General features: G+C 34.8%; 1 protein-coding gene across 3 annotated transcripts in view; it reads right to left on the reverse strand.

Moving 5' to 3' along the window:
- The window catches only part of Gpbp1 (GC-rich promoter binding protein 1), a 65,962-nt gene that overhangs the window by 12,845 nt on the left and 35,331 nt on the right, over window positions 1–17,786 (reverse strand). For 2 of the 3 annotated variants that reach the window (XM_050152769.1, XM_050152770.1), the window contains exons 4-8: window positions 13,340–13,463; window positions 12,985–13,208; window positions 8,324–8,390; window positions 7,287–7,346; window positions 934–1,118 (exon numbers count right to left, since the gene is read on the reverse strand). In XM_050152769.1, the coding sequence (XP_050008726.1) occupies window positions 934–1,118; window positions 7,287–7,346; window positions 8,324–8,390; window positions 12,985–13,208; window positions 13,340–13,463 (660 nt within the window). The remainder of the gene's footprint in view (window positions 1–933; window positions 1,119–7,286; window positions 7,347–8,323; window positions 8,391–12,984; window positions 13,209–13,339; window positions 13,464–17,786) is intronic. The other variant, XM_050152771.1, reaches the window with a different exon arrangement.

Below are 17,786 nucleotides of genomic sequence, written 5' to 3' on the forward strand. Positions count from 1 at the left end.
TGCTGCTCTGTAGAGACAGCGTTTATCTATAAAGCCCGGGAACTGGCCTAGAACTCACTATTCTCCTTATCAGACCTTTCAGCGTTAGGATTATAGGTGTGGCTCTCTGTATATTTTCCTACAAATAAAATAGAGGTTTAATATGTAATAAAAACATCTAAATCTGGGGATGAAGAAATGGCTCAGCAGCTCTTGTTCAGCTCACAACTGCTGATAAAACATCTGGCCTCTTTAGGCACCCGCACATACCACACACAGATATGCTTAAACACATGATTTAAAAATAATAAAAGGAACCCAGGTGTGCTGGCACATGTCTTTAATCCCAGCACTCTGGAGGCAGAAACAAGTAGATCTCTGTAAATTGGAGGCTCCTCTCAACAGTGACTCTAAGTGAGTCAGAGTTTCATAGACTGTCTCAAAACCACAAAACAATGACAACGATGATGATGGTAACAAAGATGGCTCAGTGAATAAAGGCACCTGCCTCCAAACATGAGTCTACTTGTGCACTTTAACAGGTACACATACAACTACACACAAAACATGTGATTTTTTAAAGTAACAACACATTTTTTCATCTAAATAAGTTATTTTCAAAATTCTGTAAGAGAGGTTTGTCTTATAATAAAACTCATGAACCTTTCAAAAACTTAAAACTGAGCACCAAGTAAACCAGTATTATACACATACCAAGCAAATAAACTCTAGTCCAACCAACAGAGCAGAAACTATAAAAATTTAATTCTCTACTAAGCAAAATACAAAGAAACTAAAAACAAAAACCTCTGTGTGTAGCTTCTTTTTACAGCAGATGGGAGACTGTCACACAAAAAACAGCAACTGGTCTAAGTGCAGAGAGTAACTGAGTGTGGGGTGCCACTTCACAAATGGAACATCTACAACAAATTGGTTTTAAATGCAAGGACTTACTTTTGAAGGTGGAACAGCAGGTTTGGGGACTAAGCCTTTATAAACACTCGGACCAGTTCCATTCTTAACTGGCTGTGATTGGAGGTTTCCTGCTACTGGGAATCCAGATAGCTGTAAGTCTTTTGTATTACCTTTCTTAATGACCAGCATTCTTGGAGCTCTAGATTTAGGATTCGGGGGATATTCTGCATAAATAAAGTACAAATATGTGTTATATAAAATTTTAAATTTTAGAATAAAATGATCCCAACAAAACCCTAACTGATTTTAAAATATAGTTCAGTTGGTCTGGGGTAAAATGATCTAAGTGAGTAAAGTCAAATTCCAGCTTAAGAAATAAAGCTAAAACATTGTCTTAATAAACATAAGAGTTTGGGCAATGCCTACTACTGCAGGCTGAAAGATGTAATAAAATAAAAATCTATACATTTTCAATTATTTTTTTAAAAACTTTAAAATTTTTTCATTTCTAATTTCCCCTTAAGCCAGTCTTAAAATTCAAACTTTCCTATTCTTCAATTCCTTCATTATACTAACAAATTTTTAATCAATGAGCGAGGACCCACAATCTCAACACTTCTAAATGTCTAATTGATCAGCTATTAGCTAAAAATAATTCATAATACCAATTCATTCCAATATTTAAAGTCCATATAATATTAACCTAAGGTATTATGTGAGGTCAGTTTTCTAAAGTCAGTTCAGAGAATAATTGCTAAAAGAAGATATTTTCAAGACTATGTACTTGCTAAAAACATGAAACATTTTTCCTGGAATTTAATCAATTTGTATATATAATCAAAGAGATACTAAACAGTCACCCTTACAAAAAAAATTCTGAAAGTATCAGTTTCATAATTAGATTTACAATAGTCAACTCATATCAAAATCTCTGAAAAAAATCTACATTTAAATTAGATGGCATACTTTATGAATTAATGAGCTGGGTAAATGTTTGTGCTGGTACACTGGCTCCAAACTATCAACTTCCTACTGAATCCTCTTAACAAAACTGAAAGTACTCCTAGGAAACCTGAAGAGATCAAACTCTCCAAAAGATAAAACTGATTTACCTGCTACTGCCATACTGACTGATAAAGAATGACGACTTAGAACAAAATGAAAAGAGGGTTACTGTACTAAAAATTAAATATATGTTCAATTACTAAGGAAAATATCCCATGTTTTGGTACCTAAAAAGATTTAATAGCTTAAAAAACATCAAGCACACAAGAAAAGTAGTTTTACTGATATTACACAATGAAGTCAAAGAAACCAAAAATGGGAATGAAGACCTCAAATAGAGAACAATGAAGAACACTAGACATCCTACTATTTCAATGATTTTTAGTAAAAATATAATAGAAATAATTTTAAAAAAACAAGCACTTAGCAAAAAGATGAGTATGAGGCCTGCTTGTGCTAAAACTGAGACCCTGCTTGATTCCTCCTAATAAAAAGGTTCTTGAAAACTATCATGACTTACATACAGGTCCAGCACTTTTAAAAAAGGAGATGGGAGATTGTTTGTGCCCAGGAGGACCAAAATGGCTTTAGGAACATAGTATTATCTCATCTTACAATGTGGGTGGGGATGGGGTGTTTGGTAGTCCAGTGGTTAGGAGTCGGTGTTTTGGAGGGGGGAACTAAAATTAAATATAAGACAATATCTCAGCCTTTAAATAACACCAAGGAATCTGAGGCATAACTTATTTTTAAAAGGTATCACTGCAGATATCAGGCTTTGAAACAAGAACATTTCAATCAGTATGACTGATGACCTCTGGTTCAATATGGATGGCTAAACAATTAACTTTATCTTCCTTCCCTCATAGATTCTTCTATATTCAGTTAGTGCAATGGGCAAGGAAACCAAATAAACTGTGTAGTAGTAAAGGAATGATCAATACACATTGTTAGATGGAAATGTGAAGGCAAAAGTTTTGGTTTAGAATGTGCAGAGAGAAATACAACAGCTGAGAATAATCTGCCCTGTGGACTCTCAGAAGCAATGAAATTAAATGAAAATATCAAGATATGGTAGGAGAAAAGACTTTTTCCAGGCAAAATTATATAATTCACAACCTATTCTATGTGTTTAAATCGCAAGAAAATGGGTTTGACACAGGTTAAAGACATGAAGAAATATAATTTTTTTATGCAGTAGGCACTGAATTTTAAAAGTAGAAACAAGGTATATATTGTGGTGCATGCCTGAAAACCTAGGATTTGAGAAGGTGCACATCAGTATGCATTATATGCTAAGACCCTAACTGGAAAAGGGGGTGTAGGATAAGAATACTAAAAGACAGAGAAGACAAAGCATAGATATAATAATTGTTTCTTTGATCCTCAAGTTGATTCTGACTACAAATTTCACCTTTCCTAAAATTGGATTCCTTGAAGCAAGAAATATTCAGGATGTTTCTTCAATGAGGTCCTCAGTGCAAAGAATGATGGAATGCCCTATAAAGAAGAAAGGTGAAGCCTAAGATGTCGCTCTCAGAAGAATAAGCAGCAAAAGTAAGAGATGACAACCGTACCAGAAGAAAGATGATAGGGAATTAGAGTGAAGAGAAGCCTATATAGTGTTATGTTTTAAGTATCTGAAGTATCGTGATGCAAGAATAGGATTTTGTACATGATTGTCAAACTCTAATACTAACTCCCAAGTAGCTCTAACCTTATTATTTAACTTTATAGAAGTTGCCTTTCATTTATAAGATACAGTATTGTTTTATAATTATTATAATTTTTTATATTTAAAGTATACAAAATATATACAAAGGGCATAAGCTATTTTCAATACTGTAACAAAACTCAAAAGGTATGCTTTTCCTAGAACTTAAATTAACATGTAAGAGAAGAAAAAATTACAAGAGAAACATGCAAAGATATCTATATCCTATAAAGCTATTCTGGATAAAATATACAAAAGTTGCCCAATTAAAATTTTCTTGAGGCCAGCGTGATGGCTCAGCAGGTAAGAACATGTTATCACACCTGAAAAAACTGACTTAGATCCCCAAGGATCAACATGTTAGAAAGAGAGAAGTTGACCTCCACAAGTTGTCCTCTGACCTCTACACACATGCCACTGCCATTTCTAAGCAAGCAACCACAAAATAATAAACAAATACAATTTTTAAAGGAAGTTTTCTTAGGAATCGGAGAGGTGGCTCAGTGGGTCAGTCAAGAGTGCTCACTGTGCAACCATAAAGACCAAAGTTCAAACCTCTAACACCTATCTATGTAAAGGCTGTTGTGGCCCCATGTGTGTCTGTAATCCCAGCATTGAGGGAGTAGAGAGAGATAGGAGGACCACTGACTGTCAGCCTTGCTCCAGGTTCGGGTGTTCATTTCAAACAAATAATGTGGAGAAAGACAAAGCAGAAAACCCAATATTCTCGTCTGGCCTCAGGCCATGTTTGGGCCAAACCTGGGCTACAAAATAAGACCCTGTGTCAAATAGTACCCCTGCAAGTAATGGAAGGAGTGACAAACTAATATGTACACTTAACATATTCATTTAATATTATTTTATTATTTATCTCTTTAGACTATTTCTCAACTTTTACATCTTTGTAAGTACGTAAGTTTTTAGATTCAAAAAGTATCTCAGATCTTTGTTAATAATAACTGTTAATGAATTCTATTCTAAAACTATAAAGGTAATGTTTTAAAATTCATATTATTTCCTTCTAATATCCTAAATAACTCATCTTACAATAAAGTAACTTTTTATTGCTGTCTTATCATGTACACCCTTTCTTCTACCTACCGAAAAAAAAAATTATATACAGTATTCTGCCTCCATGTATGCCTGCAGGCCAGAAAAGGGCACCAGATCTCATTATAGATAGTTGTGAGCCACCAACTGGGAACTGAACTCAGGTCCTTTGGAAGAGGCTGAGGCTGGCAGTGAGTACTCTTAACTGGTGAGCCATCTCTCCAGCCCACAAGAATCAGTTTTTAAATTTCTTAAATCAAAGTCACTGGTAGGATGAAAACTGGCTTAAATTTTTCAAGAAAAAAAAATTAGAATATTGCTAAAGATAATAAAAAGAACTCAGGTAGATGAGACAGGAAGACTGAATATTTGAGGATGACCTGACTAGAGAGCCTGAACAATTCAATTCACTGATTCAATCTCTTTTTTCACTGTCTTTCACTATAGTTTTCAATTACTCAATTTCCTATTGTAACACTTATTTTTACAGAGAAAAACAATCTGCTAAACATTATTTGAAAAAAAACATAAGACACTGATTTTTGCTGTTTGAATGTTCTTTAACCAATCTGTTTTAATCTACAGTTGTTTTAATCAAGTTAACACTGTTAACTTTATATTACTATCAACAGTCACAGTGTCTTTCCTTTATATCTCCTGCTTCAGTCATATAAAGAACAGGCTTAAAGATATCTTACAAGCCATGCAATTCCAGAGCTTGGCAAACACAGGCAGGAAGATCAGAAGTCAAGCTCATTAAGACCCTGCCTCAAGGTGAATGGGTGGCAAAGCTTTGCAAATATAAACAACTCCTATGGTAAGTAACTGAAATGTCTTTCCTTTTTAAACTTTACCCTTCTTTCTGTTTGTGCTTCCAAACAGGTATTATAAGTCTATACCATCATACCCACCAAAGTAAGTCATGTTTCTGAAGATTTATTTTCCTCAAACTCTCTACGCATATTCCATTAATTTCTCCCACTCAATATTAAAACTGTTGCCTTCCCCTTTCCTACAATGGCAAAATGGTCAGTTTTCTCACAAGACAGATAGTAAAGGAATGTATTTCAATATTCAAGCAAAATGATCTATTGCTAATACTCCCTTAATCCAGTTTCTCAAAAAAAAAAAAAAAAAAAGACTTCACTGGTTGTCAAAACATTATACTCTGTTTAGTGCAACATTTCTCAATCTGTATGGTCCAAGCTAGCTATGTTACAGTTCACTAGCTAACAATACAACGGGAGGGGGGGGGGGGGCTAAGCTTAGGTTTAGAATGCTAAACAAAAATATTTTAATAATAATATATCTTATACTTAAAAAGTACTATATATCAGCTATGAGCAAAACCTAGAAGGTCTTCATTTTATCAAATACACACAAATATGAATGCTGACGAGAGGCTACATAACGTAAAACATTATTATTGCATGACTTCTTATCTTAAGGACTGACAGTTAAAACAGTCCTGGTGATATGCACAAAGCACAGTCCATTAGTACTTCTGAAACATCGCAAGTGTATTGATAGTGTCCTCGATTTCTGGTACAAACATAAACACTCATCTTTTTCCTTGTTCCTCAACCTCCAAATAGAAAAAGTAACACAATAATTTAAAAATTCTTAGTAACACACTGCCAAGTATCCTGAATTGCTATTTTGGCATTATGTAATTAAGAACACAGAGATTACTTAATAGTTATTAATCTTTTCTACCAAATAGCTGTAAACTGGTTAAGACAAAAAAAAAGTATGGAAGTTCTGGGTATAGAAAGCTTGGATGAAGGTGTTCCCAATAAGGCCAGCTAAATCCCAAATAAAAATAAACTTAAGTAATAACTTTATTTTAAATGGCTTAATTAATTTCCCTCAAGTCTTTTTTTAATAGGTGTATTATGTTAAGAATAGGCCCCAAGTATGATTGACAAAGTCAAACATAGTTTGGGAAACAAATCTTTTTTTCTTTTTATGTATACTGAAGTTTTGTTAGTAAATTTTTGCTTACCTGCAAGTATCACTAGAAAAGTTCTATTGCGTCTTTGCTAAAATCCTCTCATCTTCCTCAGGAACATAGCTATTCTAAATGTTGCTATGAGGAAAAGCATACTTGGGAACCCAGGGTGTAAAATGAGAAAGGAATAGTGTGCAGTGTGATACAATGAAGCGTTTCATTGTATTCCTACAAGAAGTACTAGAAATTTAATAATTAGCCATTCCACAATTAACCTTTTGTTTTAATGCAGACACATCTTAGTTTACCTAAACAAATCAAAGAGTTTACCTCCCATTTTACATCTTTTCCACTAGTATTCAAAATCCTTAAATCAACTCTGAAACAGCAGAACCAAAATCTTTATGCTAATACATTTTAGCCTAGTTTTCAAAACTGTCTTTGTCTTTAAATCATTACTAAGAATAAGTCAATCAAGGACAGTACCACATTAGTATCTTATAGTTTATATGACAAATGCTGATATTCTTGACTTTTAAAAATTTACTTTCATTCCACTAAAATCCAAATTATTCCTAATTTCTTAGAAATTCTATTTAACACTTTTCAGGAGATTCTATATTCTTATGCAATCAGTTGTTCCCAGAAAAACTGAATAATAAGGAAACATACCTAAGAGAGGAGCTTGGGAGATTTTTTTGGTTGGGTATGTGTGTGTCTGGGCGTGTAGGCCTGGGGAGAGTGGTAGAAATACTAATTTGCAATACAGAAAAAACAATGCCATTCACATGGTTCTAACAAAAATGTCTGACCACCCCCTCCCCCACCCTCAAAAGCCATTAAATAAAAAGGGAGATCAAAAGAAAGCAAAATAATTTTCCAGTTTTAACCCATAAATACAATTAAGACTAGCACAGGAAGTGGCAAAGTTTAAAATAATGCCATTATCATTAGGACTAGCATGCAATCATAAGCCACAATCCTTGTTTAGTAGGCTGTTGGTTTTCAATTAAAAAATTACAACTGAACATGTGTACAAGTTTTAAAATGGATAGCACTTTTAATTTGGTATCAAATTCAAGTTTATTTTTCAGAAATCTTATAAAATTTCCATTATTTTAAACTTCACTTAAATCTTTTAAAACTTTCTAATTTTTACTATGAGTGCAATTTCTTCTGTAAGATATTATCAAATTAAATTCAGCAGTTTTAAAGGGAGTTATTTACCAGAAACTCTCATTAAGCTTTAAAAATCATATCAAATAATTTCTAATATAGACTAATCAAAGGAAAATCTATACAATTTAGTTTAAGTCTACACAAAACCATTTTCATACATAAAAAAGATTAACTTCATGTTACTAGAAACTTATTTTCCCAGTTAAAGTTCAATTATAAAAAACTAAAAATTTAAACTATGTACTGAGTTATTTGAGATTATCAAGGCTGCTCTCAAAACTACATTAACCTAGAATCATTCTTAAAAAGCATACTTAATGACACTAGCATGTGCAAATTAAGTATTTCAATTCAAATTTATACCCCAAATTCCTTCCTTTTAAAGGTATTACTACTTCAGCAACTTAGCAAATTAAATGTAATTATTATTAGTTTTACTGTACCCTATTTTATACTTTTTGTAAAGAGGTAACCTACAAATACAATATATTCAGTACCTCAAAAAAAAATAAAATAAAATAGGTACTTACCCCATACACCCGCAGCTAAAGATTTATTCTGATTTGGTTCTCTCTCATATTCAGGATTTAAAGATGGCTGAAAGAAAATTAAATTTAAAAATGTACCAAGGCATATAAGTGTGATCCTTTAAAGAAAACACATGGTTACACATCTTATAACATATATGATCGGCTTTAGTTATAATAACTAATTCTCCATAAACTTTCTTTCAATTTTCTCTACTAACCATCAAAATGTCTGTTTATTCTCACTGCTAGTTGAAGACAAAGAGAATCTTTACCTTCACCTAACTATTAGGAGAGCACCTAGAATAAAGTGAACAACAAAGACACAGGATAGAAATGTAGCATACTGGTAAAGTGCTGGTCTAATACATGCCAGGCCTAGTTAAATAAAAAACACTATCTACCAAAAGACAAAAAAAACAGAGCCCCTAGAGTAGCTGCTTCTTAGAAAGGATAGGGAACACCGGCTTTAGTTCAAAGTCGAGCAAGACAGCAGCAAATGAAAAACCCCAGTCAGAAGTATAATGCTTTCTGCAATATACAATTATGACAAAAGAGATGAAAATTATACTCTTCACCAATTCTATTAGGTGTTTTTATCAATGGGAGGATGAGGCAAGAAAATTCACAATGTCATCCCGAATATATAATGAGACTGAGGATAGCCTGGGCTACATGATAGCCTGTCTCAAAGAGACAACAAAAGGAACTAAATACAACAACTGTATGCTACTTTTTCTGTAACTTGCATGTCAAAAAAGAAACAAGGCAAACACACATTACCAAAGCAAAGTATGAAATTTATTTCAAAGGGTGCTAAAGATTATTCAAAAGAATTAAGAGCATTAATGATACTCTAAAGCTAACCTTGGTAGATGTTTACTCTAGAATCCTAAGACTTACAGTTTCTTTTTTTTTTAAAGTATTTTTTTCAAATATTTATTTATTATGTATACAATATTTTGTCTGTGTGTATGCCTGCAGGCCAGAAGAGGGCACCAGACCTCATCACAGATGGTTGTGAGCTACCATGTGGTTGCTGGGAATTGAACTCAGGACCTTTGGAAGAGCAGGCAATGCTCTTAACCTCTGAGCCATCTCTCCAGCCCGACTTACAGTTTCTTTAGAGTAACTTTACAGTATACCAGGTTATTTTTCATATTACCTGGTAACACAGCCTGATTTCCTTACAGAAGACACTTAACATTTATAATGAACAAAATGAATCCAAGTACAAATACTTATAATTAAGCACAGAAATGAATTATTATTGGCATGGAACCCCATAATATATATGCAAACCCGTACACCTAATTCCTTCACAGAAAACAACAAAAGAAAGAGAAATAAGCTTATTTAATGGCTAGATATCTTTTCTTAATTACATGCAAATATTAAATACACAACTATAATCTGTATAGTTCATATATTAACTATAAATTATGTCTATACTCCAGACCTAAAGTTACAATAACTGATAACCACTATCCTAGAACTCTAAGTGAGAGATAATAAAATAGCAGCAATTAGGGTAGCGTGGGTTGGGGGGGAGGGGGCGGGGCGTGAAACACTGTCTCACTCTGCATTCCTGGCTAGCCACAAACTCAGAAATCAGTCTGTCTCTGCCACCATGCCTGTCAGCCATTAATCTTATTAAGAGCGGTATGTATGTATGTATGTATGTATGTATGTATGTATGTATGTTCAGAGCTAGCCATTTAGTACTGGATAAACTAATGGTACAGGATGTATTTATATACTAGTGAACCTCCTCTCCCCCCCCCATACATGAATAACAAAACAGCCATGAATTTTAAAAAAAGAGAAGGTGGTTTACATGGGAGGATGAGAAGGGGAAAATGATATAATTTTAATACTAAATTAAGAAATAAATTTTAAAGGAGCTTATAATATGTGATGTGTTTAATTCACTAGAGTACCATTTTCTAATCATTTTTATTTTTATGTGCACTGGTATTTTGCTTGCATATATTCCAAATCTTGGTGTTACAGAGAGTTGTGAGATGACATGTGGGTTCCGGGAATTGAACCCGAGTCCTCTAGAAGAGCAGTCAGTGCTCTTAACTACTGAGCTGTCTCTCCAGCCCCTCACTACACTGTTTAATGCACCATGAGAGTACATTATTATCCCAGTTTGATGATGTAAGTTAAATTACCTGGTGATCATCAAGTGGAAAAAATAAACCATTCAAATGGTTAAGATGCAGCAATAATCAATGTTGCTTGATATGAACACCTAAAACAAATCATTTCCTCTTCATTTTCCCTAACCACTCCCTTGCCCTAAACCCAATCCATCAAATTCTTTCCCTTGAGCTATGGGAAATGCGACCAAAAATGTCCAAATACTTTGTCTTTGGTTATTAAAGTACTCAAACAAAGCATTACTTTTTGTCACTAGTCTTCCACTGGAATAATTTAAGAACTAAAATGTTTTACACTAAATTAATCCTTTCTTCCTCCCAGATTGTCTTAGTGTTTGTGGTGCTGGGAATCCCACCCAGGGGCTTAAACATACAAAGCACATGTTCCAGCCCTGAGCTACACCCACTCCCAGTTTTTAGGTGCTGGTAATGCTTGTTCCTTCTGATCAATTAAGTCCCAGATTCAATGTTACAAAGAAACTTCTCTAGACTTCCCTAACCTAAGTAACTACTCAGTCACTTCCTATTCAAATTCTCTGCAAAATACGTTTTTTTTTTCATTTGATATTGTCTTCCCACTAGGAATAGCTCAATGAGAACACAGATTCTGCCTGTCATGTTAAACTATATATTCTGCATGCCATGAACAGCAATAAGACTAAATACAGCAACTCAAATACATACTAAGTAATAGTAGTAATAATATATAAAAAGAAAAGTGCTGATTCCCTACTTACACAACATATGAATTTTCAATTGTCAGGAATGAATCAGAGCCAAGCACACTTGGGAAATGAAGACAAAGTTATCCTCAGCTACATAGTAAGTGTGGGGCCAGCCTAGGCTACACAAACCTTAACTCAAAACAACACAATAACAAAACCCAAAGTAAGAATGTTACTGGGTCATTTTTCTTTAATGTTTTAGTGTTTAAAGACACATACCGAGATTAAGGAGCAAGAAAATAAATGAAATCTCGTTTTCATTAACTCAGGAGAATAACATGAGCCCTAAGTTCCAGACAAGTCTAGGCAGCATAGTAAAACCCCATCTTAGCAAAATACCTTTTCAAGACTTTGTGTCTGTGTGTCTCTGTGTGTGTGCACACATGAGAAAACGAGAGATTATGAGGCACTTGTAAATAAGCCACTGAACTCACAAGGCTACTAGTTCTAAGGGAAAGTATTCAATTTTCTTAAGGAATGAAAACCACATAAATATGCCAAAAGATTCTGAAAAGGATGGGAACGGAGGAGGAAGGGAATTGTTTTATGGACAAAACTCGTCGCCAAAAATATCCCTTTAAAGTGGCAAAAGGAGACGGCTCAGAAGGCAAAGGTGCCTGAGTTCAAACTCAAAAACCTGAGTTCTATTACCTGGACACATATTATAGAAAAAGAACCAACTCCCTAAAGCTATTCTCTGGAGGTAACTTATGCTTTTAATGTCTGCACGTGGAAAGTAGGTACAGACAGGCAGTGAGTTCAAGGCCAGTCTGGTCTATTCTGTGAATTCTAGGGCAGTTAAGAGTTAGATGGTGAAACCATATCTCAAAACATTAGTAAGAACAATGTTTAGCACACTGTATACATTCTTTCATTAATTCCAGTCAAGGTATTATATTTGCCTTTTTTATTATATTAGTAGCCATAACTAAATATCCTAGAAAATTAGCATAGAGGAGGAAATGTTTATTTTAGTGCATGTTTTCAGAAAGCCTAGCTCACTAGAGTAAGAAAGTCACTGTACAAAAGTGAAATTAAGATCATGGAAGCAGAAAAAAAAAATCATGGAAGCAGGAAACAAAAAAAAAAGGGAGTAACTCCTTTTATTCCATTTGAACCCCAAGCCCACAATGTCCAAATTCAGAATGAGTCTTGCCTCTTTTAATTCTCTGAAACTGGCACCCTGGTCAACATAATAAGTTCCAGGGCTACAAAATGAGACCCAGTCTCAATAAAACAAAAAGCCAACATATCTTAACCTCCACAACACACTGTGACCTACACCAACACACATAAAAGCACACAAACAAAACTAAAAGGTAATTTTAAAAAAGATGTGATTCCATACAAAATACGAGTTTTAAAATAGAGTAGACAACTTTAAAATAAAGTAGCTCAACTTAGCCTGGGCTGAAGTACGAAACCCTGACTCAATATAAAACACCCACAACTGGACAAGCACCTGTTAGGATGATCCTACAGAAAATTACCTGTAAGTGGTACACACCTTTAATCCCAGCACTTGGGAGGCCGAGGCAAGTGGATCTCTGTGAGTTGGAGGCCAGCCTGGTCTACAAGAGCTAGTTCCAGGATAGGTTCCAAAGCCACAGAGAAACCTTGTCTCGAAAAAACAAAAACAAAAATAAAAAATAAAGATCAAATGAAAATTACCTGCACTAATATAAAAACAACAACAACAAAAACCTAGAAGTACCCTGATGCTGAAATGGCACTTGCACAAACATCGTTTGTATTAAAATGATGAGAAACTTACAAAATCCTCAGCCTCAAACTGTCTGCGTTCTCTTTTGTCTTCTTTCCTCCCAGTTTCATTGTCAGGGATGTTGTTTTCATGTAGTCCTTGGCTTTTTCCAGAATGGAAAATACTGCTACGAGAACGGGAATTTCCACCATGGTATCCCCCTCGATGATTTATGTTTTCTGTACCATTTCTGCCATGCGTACGCCATCCATTTTTTTCTTTCCTCCCAAAATTACCTTTATTTGATAACAGTAAAGTAATATAAATTCAAAGATAGTTATACTTAGTGACTGAATAGCAATCAAAACAGCCTAAAAGATCATTTAAAAAACTATCACAAATTCTACCGTTCCTTAGCAAATGTTACCTCCGTTAGAACGTCCAATACCAGAATCAAAGCCATCTGAAGAGTTATGTCGTCGACGACTCACATCGTAACGATTTTCTGTCCATGAAAAATTTTCAGAATGCTTCTCAAAATTCAGTGATGACTGAAATAAATACAAATACACTTATTACATCTAAATTTAACTTTAAAACCAGCAGCACACCAACGTATTTCTAGGAGTTTAAATGGTTAAGAATACTTGGAGTTATTTCCAAGCTTTTGATATATGCATGAAATTAACCACTGTTAGTCTCTTTTCTTCTGCTTAAAAAAAGAAAAAGCATACTCTTCTGAAAGAATTCATGAACTACACCTATTTCTCCAATAATGGTAACAGCCAAAGTAGCAATAAAACACCAAGAAAACCAAGTTAAAATGTGACTCACTTTAACAAGGTATAAAATTCTGTATACCACACTCTATTTGATGTTAACATTTTAATTCTGTTTCTTCTACTTAAGAATTGTTAAGTGTGAAAATTTAAGTTTCCTAGGCCCTTCATAATGTAGTTAAGTGCAAAAAGAAAAAAAGGAAAGTTTACAGAGTAACTATTCCAAAAATCATAACTATACAGTGCAAGGTTATTTATAGTGTTTATTTAATATATATACATGAATGATAATCATCATCAAAATTCTCATCAATCACAAAAATTTTTACTTTATGTGTCATCAGAAAAAAAAATCCATGAACAAAGAGCTATATGAAACAACACAAATAAGGATATTCTTATGTGGAAAAGTAAGTAAGGTTACAAAAAGCTACTCTTAGAAATATAAAGAACTAAAAGGAATGGGGGGAAGCTGGAGCAACTACCTACTACTCCCTTTAGAGTCCAGATGTGCCCTAAGTCCCAGATGCTGAACACAAGAGTTGTGGGATTGTCCTTGTGGTTTGGAGCTGGCTTTGGTCTGATTTTTGGCTGGTAGGCCTAATATCTCCAATGCTTCTCTGTGCTATTACATACTGAAATATTAAGCTTGATTATTTTAAAGGGAGACTGCCTAGAGTCTCAGAAGAGACAGTGAGTTTCTGAATAGTGTTGGGCCTGTTAAAGATTGTGGGAACTCTGCAAAGTGAAAACAAATGCATTTTGCATTATGAACATAAATGGCTAAGGCTTGTGCAGGGTTAAGTGGAATGTTGAGCGTTAATGTGTTTGGTCACTTAAATCACCAGTTGGTGGCACTGTTTGGAAGGTTGTGGAACCTTAGAGGATGGAGAGGACAAAACCCACTTTAGATTTCAAAGCAGAATTCTACTTCACTCTCTGCTTCCTGTCTGCCCATGGACTATTATCAGCCTGTCTCCAACTCCTACTGCCATGAGGGAACATCTCCCACAAACTATAAACCAAAATAAAGGAGAGAAATGCAACAAAAAAAGCAAAAACAGAAAAGTATTTTTGTACATTGAGTGAAACTAAAAAAGACAAAATTCCGTGATAAAGATGGCATTCTATATATGGCTGGTAAAAGTATACACAGATAAGATACGCCCACAAAGTTATGACGAATTGGCCAGTTGCCATATTCAAATAATACATTATTTTTACAATTAATGCAAACCAAGAACCTAACCTACAAGTAAACACAGTTTACAGAGAGGAGGTATTAACTGCATGACCAACCAAATTTTCTTGACAGCTAATAAGAAGGGAACCAGAAAATTCTGACAATCTCAATCTCTTCCCCCCTCCCCCGCCATCTTTTAGTGTTCTTACTTCTGAACTCCTACTTCCATTAAAGAACTGGGTTAAATACTCTCAAAGGTGTAAGTGACAAAAGAACCAGTATTTTACAGGTTACAGACAAGGTCTAAAATCTGTTCATGCTTTATCATAAAGTAATAGTGTTAATCTGGAACCAGGTATACAATTTTATCCATTCTTTTACTTCACAGCAACATTTTTACAGACTAAAGTTACTTGCAAACATGACAAAATTAGTTGGGAACAGGTTCCATGCAATTTAACAATGCATTAGCATAGCAAACTAGTTAGGAAAAGTAACATGGTCAATTTCTAATTATTAGTGTATAAAAAATACAAATAAATAGTCATATCATTCCAAATTTGAAGAATTCATGGACTCACATATGGAAATTATTACAGAACTAAAAATCTGAAAGAATTTAAAATAACATTACCCTCTACCTACTTTCAGAGAAATTCTTTTTCTGCATTTGGAATTTCTAAATTCCAACATTATCATGACTTTTTGTGACTTCAATATTCACTAAGATTCTAAAAGCAAATTGTTATCAGTTATTATTCACACATATCTGAACAAAAGGGAGGCTTTGTTAGAGTGACTGCACTTTAGGCAGAAAATAAACCAAATCAGAGGCATTAATATACATTAATATACTAATTCAACCTTGCTGTTTCTCAATCTTAAATATACAATTAAGCAATTAATGGATTTTGGCTATTATAAAGCTATAATCATGAAAATAACTCATGTCTTGGGGGGTGGGGGAGACAGTAATCAATGGAGCCCTCCAATCTCTGGAACCTTTATGCCCAACATAGTAGCAAACTCCAATGTCATCCACTTGGGTATGATTTTCATCGCCCAGACTCTATGACTTGCTGTTGCTTCTGTTCCCCACCCCTCCTTTTATTGCTCCCCTTGCCCTCATTTTCTTACTCTCCCTCTCCACCACCTCCTCCCTCCTTCTTCCCCTCTCAGACAGGTTTTCTTTGTGTAGCAATCCCTAGCTGACTTAGAACTCACTCTGTAGATCAGGGTGACCTCAAACTGAAGAAATTTGCCTGCCTCTGCCTCTTTTACCCTTTTTAACAGATTACAAATGCCAATTTAATATTGGTCCTTGCTCCATAATCAATTCACAATGGCTTTGTCAAAGCGAAATTGATCTTGTATACTAAACTGTGTCCCTCTATTAGTCCTTAATCTATTGTCTTTTCTATGACATTCAAAATTGCCAAAAGTCCCCTCCTTTTAAAAATGCTTGTGTTGCTGGGTGGTGGCGGTGCAGGCCTTCAAGGCAGAGGCAGGTGGGATCTCTCTAAGTTCAAGGCCAGTCTGGTCTACAGAATGAATTACAGGACAGCCAGGCTTTACTGAAACCCTGTCTCTAAAAACCAAAAAGAAAGTACTTTGTCTTAAAGTGAGTACCAACACTTGAGAGGTGAAAGCAGGATGACCAAGAGTTCAAAGTCAACCAGGGATTAGAAGACCCTATCTCAATCATTCAAACAGGAATGAAAAGATCTTCCTTGTGTTTGTTTCTGGACGTGTGGTTTTCTGCTATACATAAAAAGGAGTGTAACAACTGTCAAATGTCTTCTTTTGTTGGGCAATTCTGTATGCATTCATTTCTACCTCACACCTAACAACATGAATAATTCAGATTATTTTACCACTTCCGCTCTCACTCCTGATCTGCATTCTCTACTGATAAAATACTGATGTTTCTGAGTTTGGTTTTACTTTTTTTTTTTTTTTCATTTTTATTCATTACTGGGGGGTGGGGTGGACACACAACCTCCTAAGGGAAGATTTTTCTCCTCACACTTTCATGATGGTTCCTGAAATCGAACTCAAACACAGCAAGTGTTTTTATCTATCCACTGAGTACTTTTAAATTTAGACATGTCTAAACCGTATCTGTACCATCACATTCATGTTTGAGTGATCAAAGCCTACAATCAGAAAGATAATTAAAAGTAATGACATATTGTATGCTAACTTTAAAGAATTAAGCTGAAAGCTGGCTCAGTGGTTAAGAGCATAAACTGCTTTTCCAAAAGACATGAATGAGTTTGATTCCTCACTCTAAGTGTCTACTTGTGTAAGCTCCAAGGGATCCAATGCTTCTGGTGTCTGTCAGTACCTGCACTCATGTGCACACATACACATATGGACAGACTGACAAGAACACACAGATTTTTTTTAAGACTTCCAACAGGGAAAAAAATTTTAAAGTAAAAAGACAAGAACGAAGGATTATCTTTGCTAAATGGCTTACACAGCACCTACTAACACCCAAAGAGTGAAGGCATTTCCAAGTAACAAGTAGAGCACTAGATGCTTTAGAGGACCATGGTCCAACTCCCAGCAACCACCAGTTTCAAGGTATCCTAACACCATTGAGGTAAGGCAAAATCTGTGTTTCACAAATGTTATGAATTCAAGAGTACAGCAGCCACGCCATGCCTGGAAGGCAACATTAGACAAGCTCCCCTTCTTTCTCTAATTCTCATATGCTTTCAGTCCTCTCTCCTGCAAGATATTCCCTGAGCCTGGAAGGGTGATATATCACTTAGGTCCAGAGTGGGAATAAATGTCTTTTTAAGATTTTCACTCAACATCTTTTTTATTTGAGGCTTAGCTCTTCTAAAGCCAAGGTCATGCTATAGCCTAAGCTGTCCTGAATCTCCTGGAAATCTTCTTGCCTG

This window comes from Alexandromys fortis, unplaced genomic scaffold, assembly GCF_014885135.2.
Source record: "Alexandromys fortis isolate MF-2015 unplaced genomic scaffold, M_Fortis_MF-2015_v1.1 scaffold_73, whole genome shotgun sequence".
NCBI classification, from domain to species: Eukaryota; Metazoa; Chordata; class Mammalia; order Rodentia; family Cricetidae; genus Alexandromys; species Alexandromys fortis.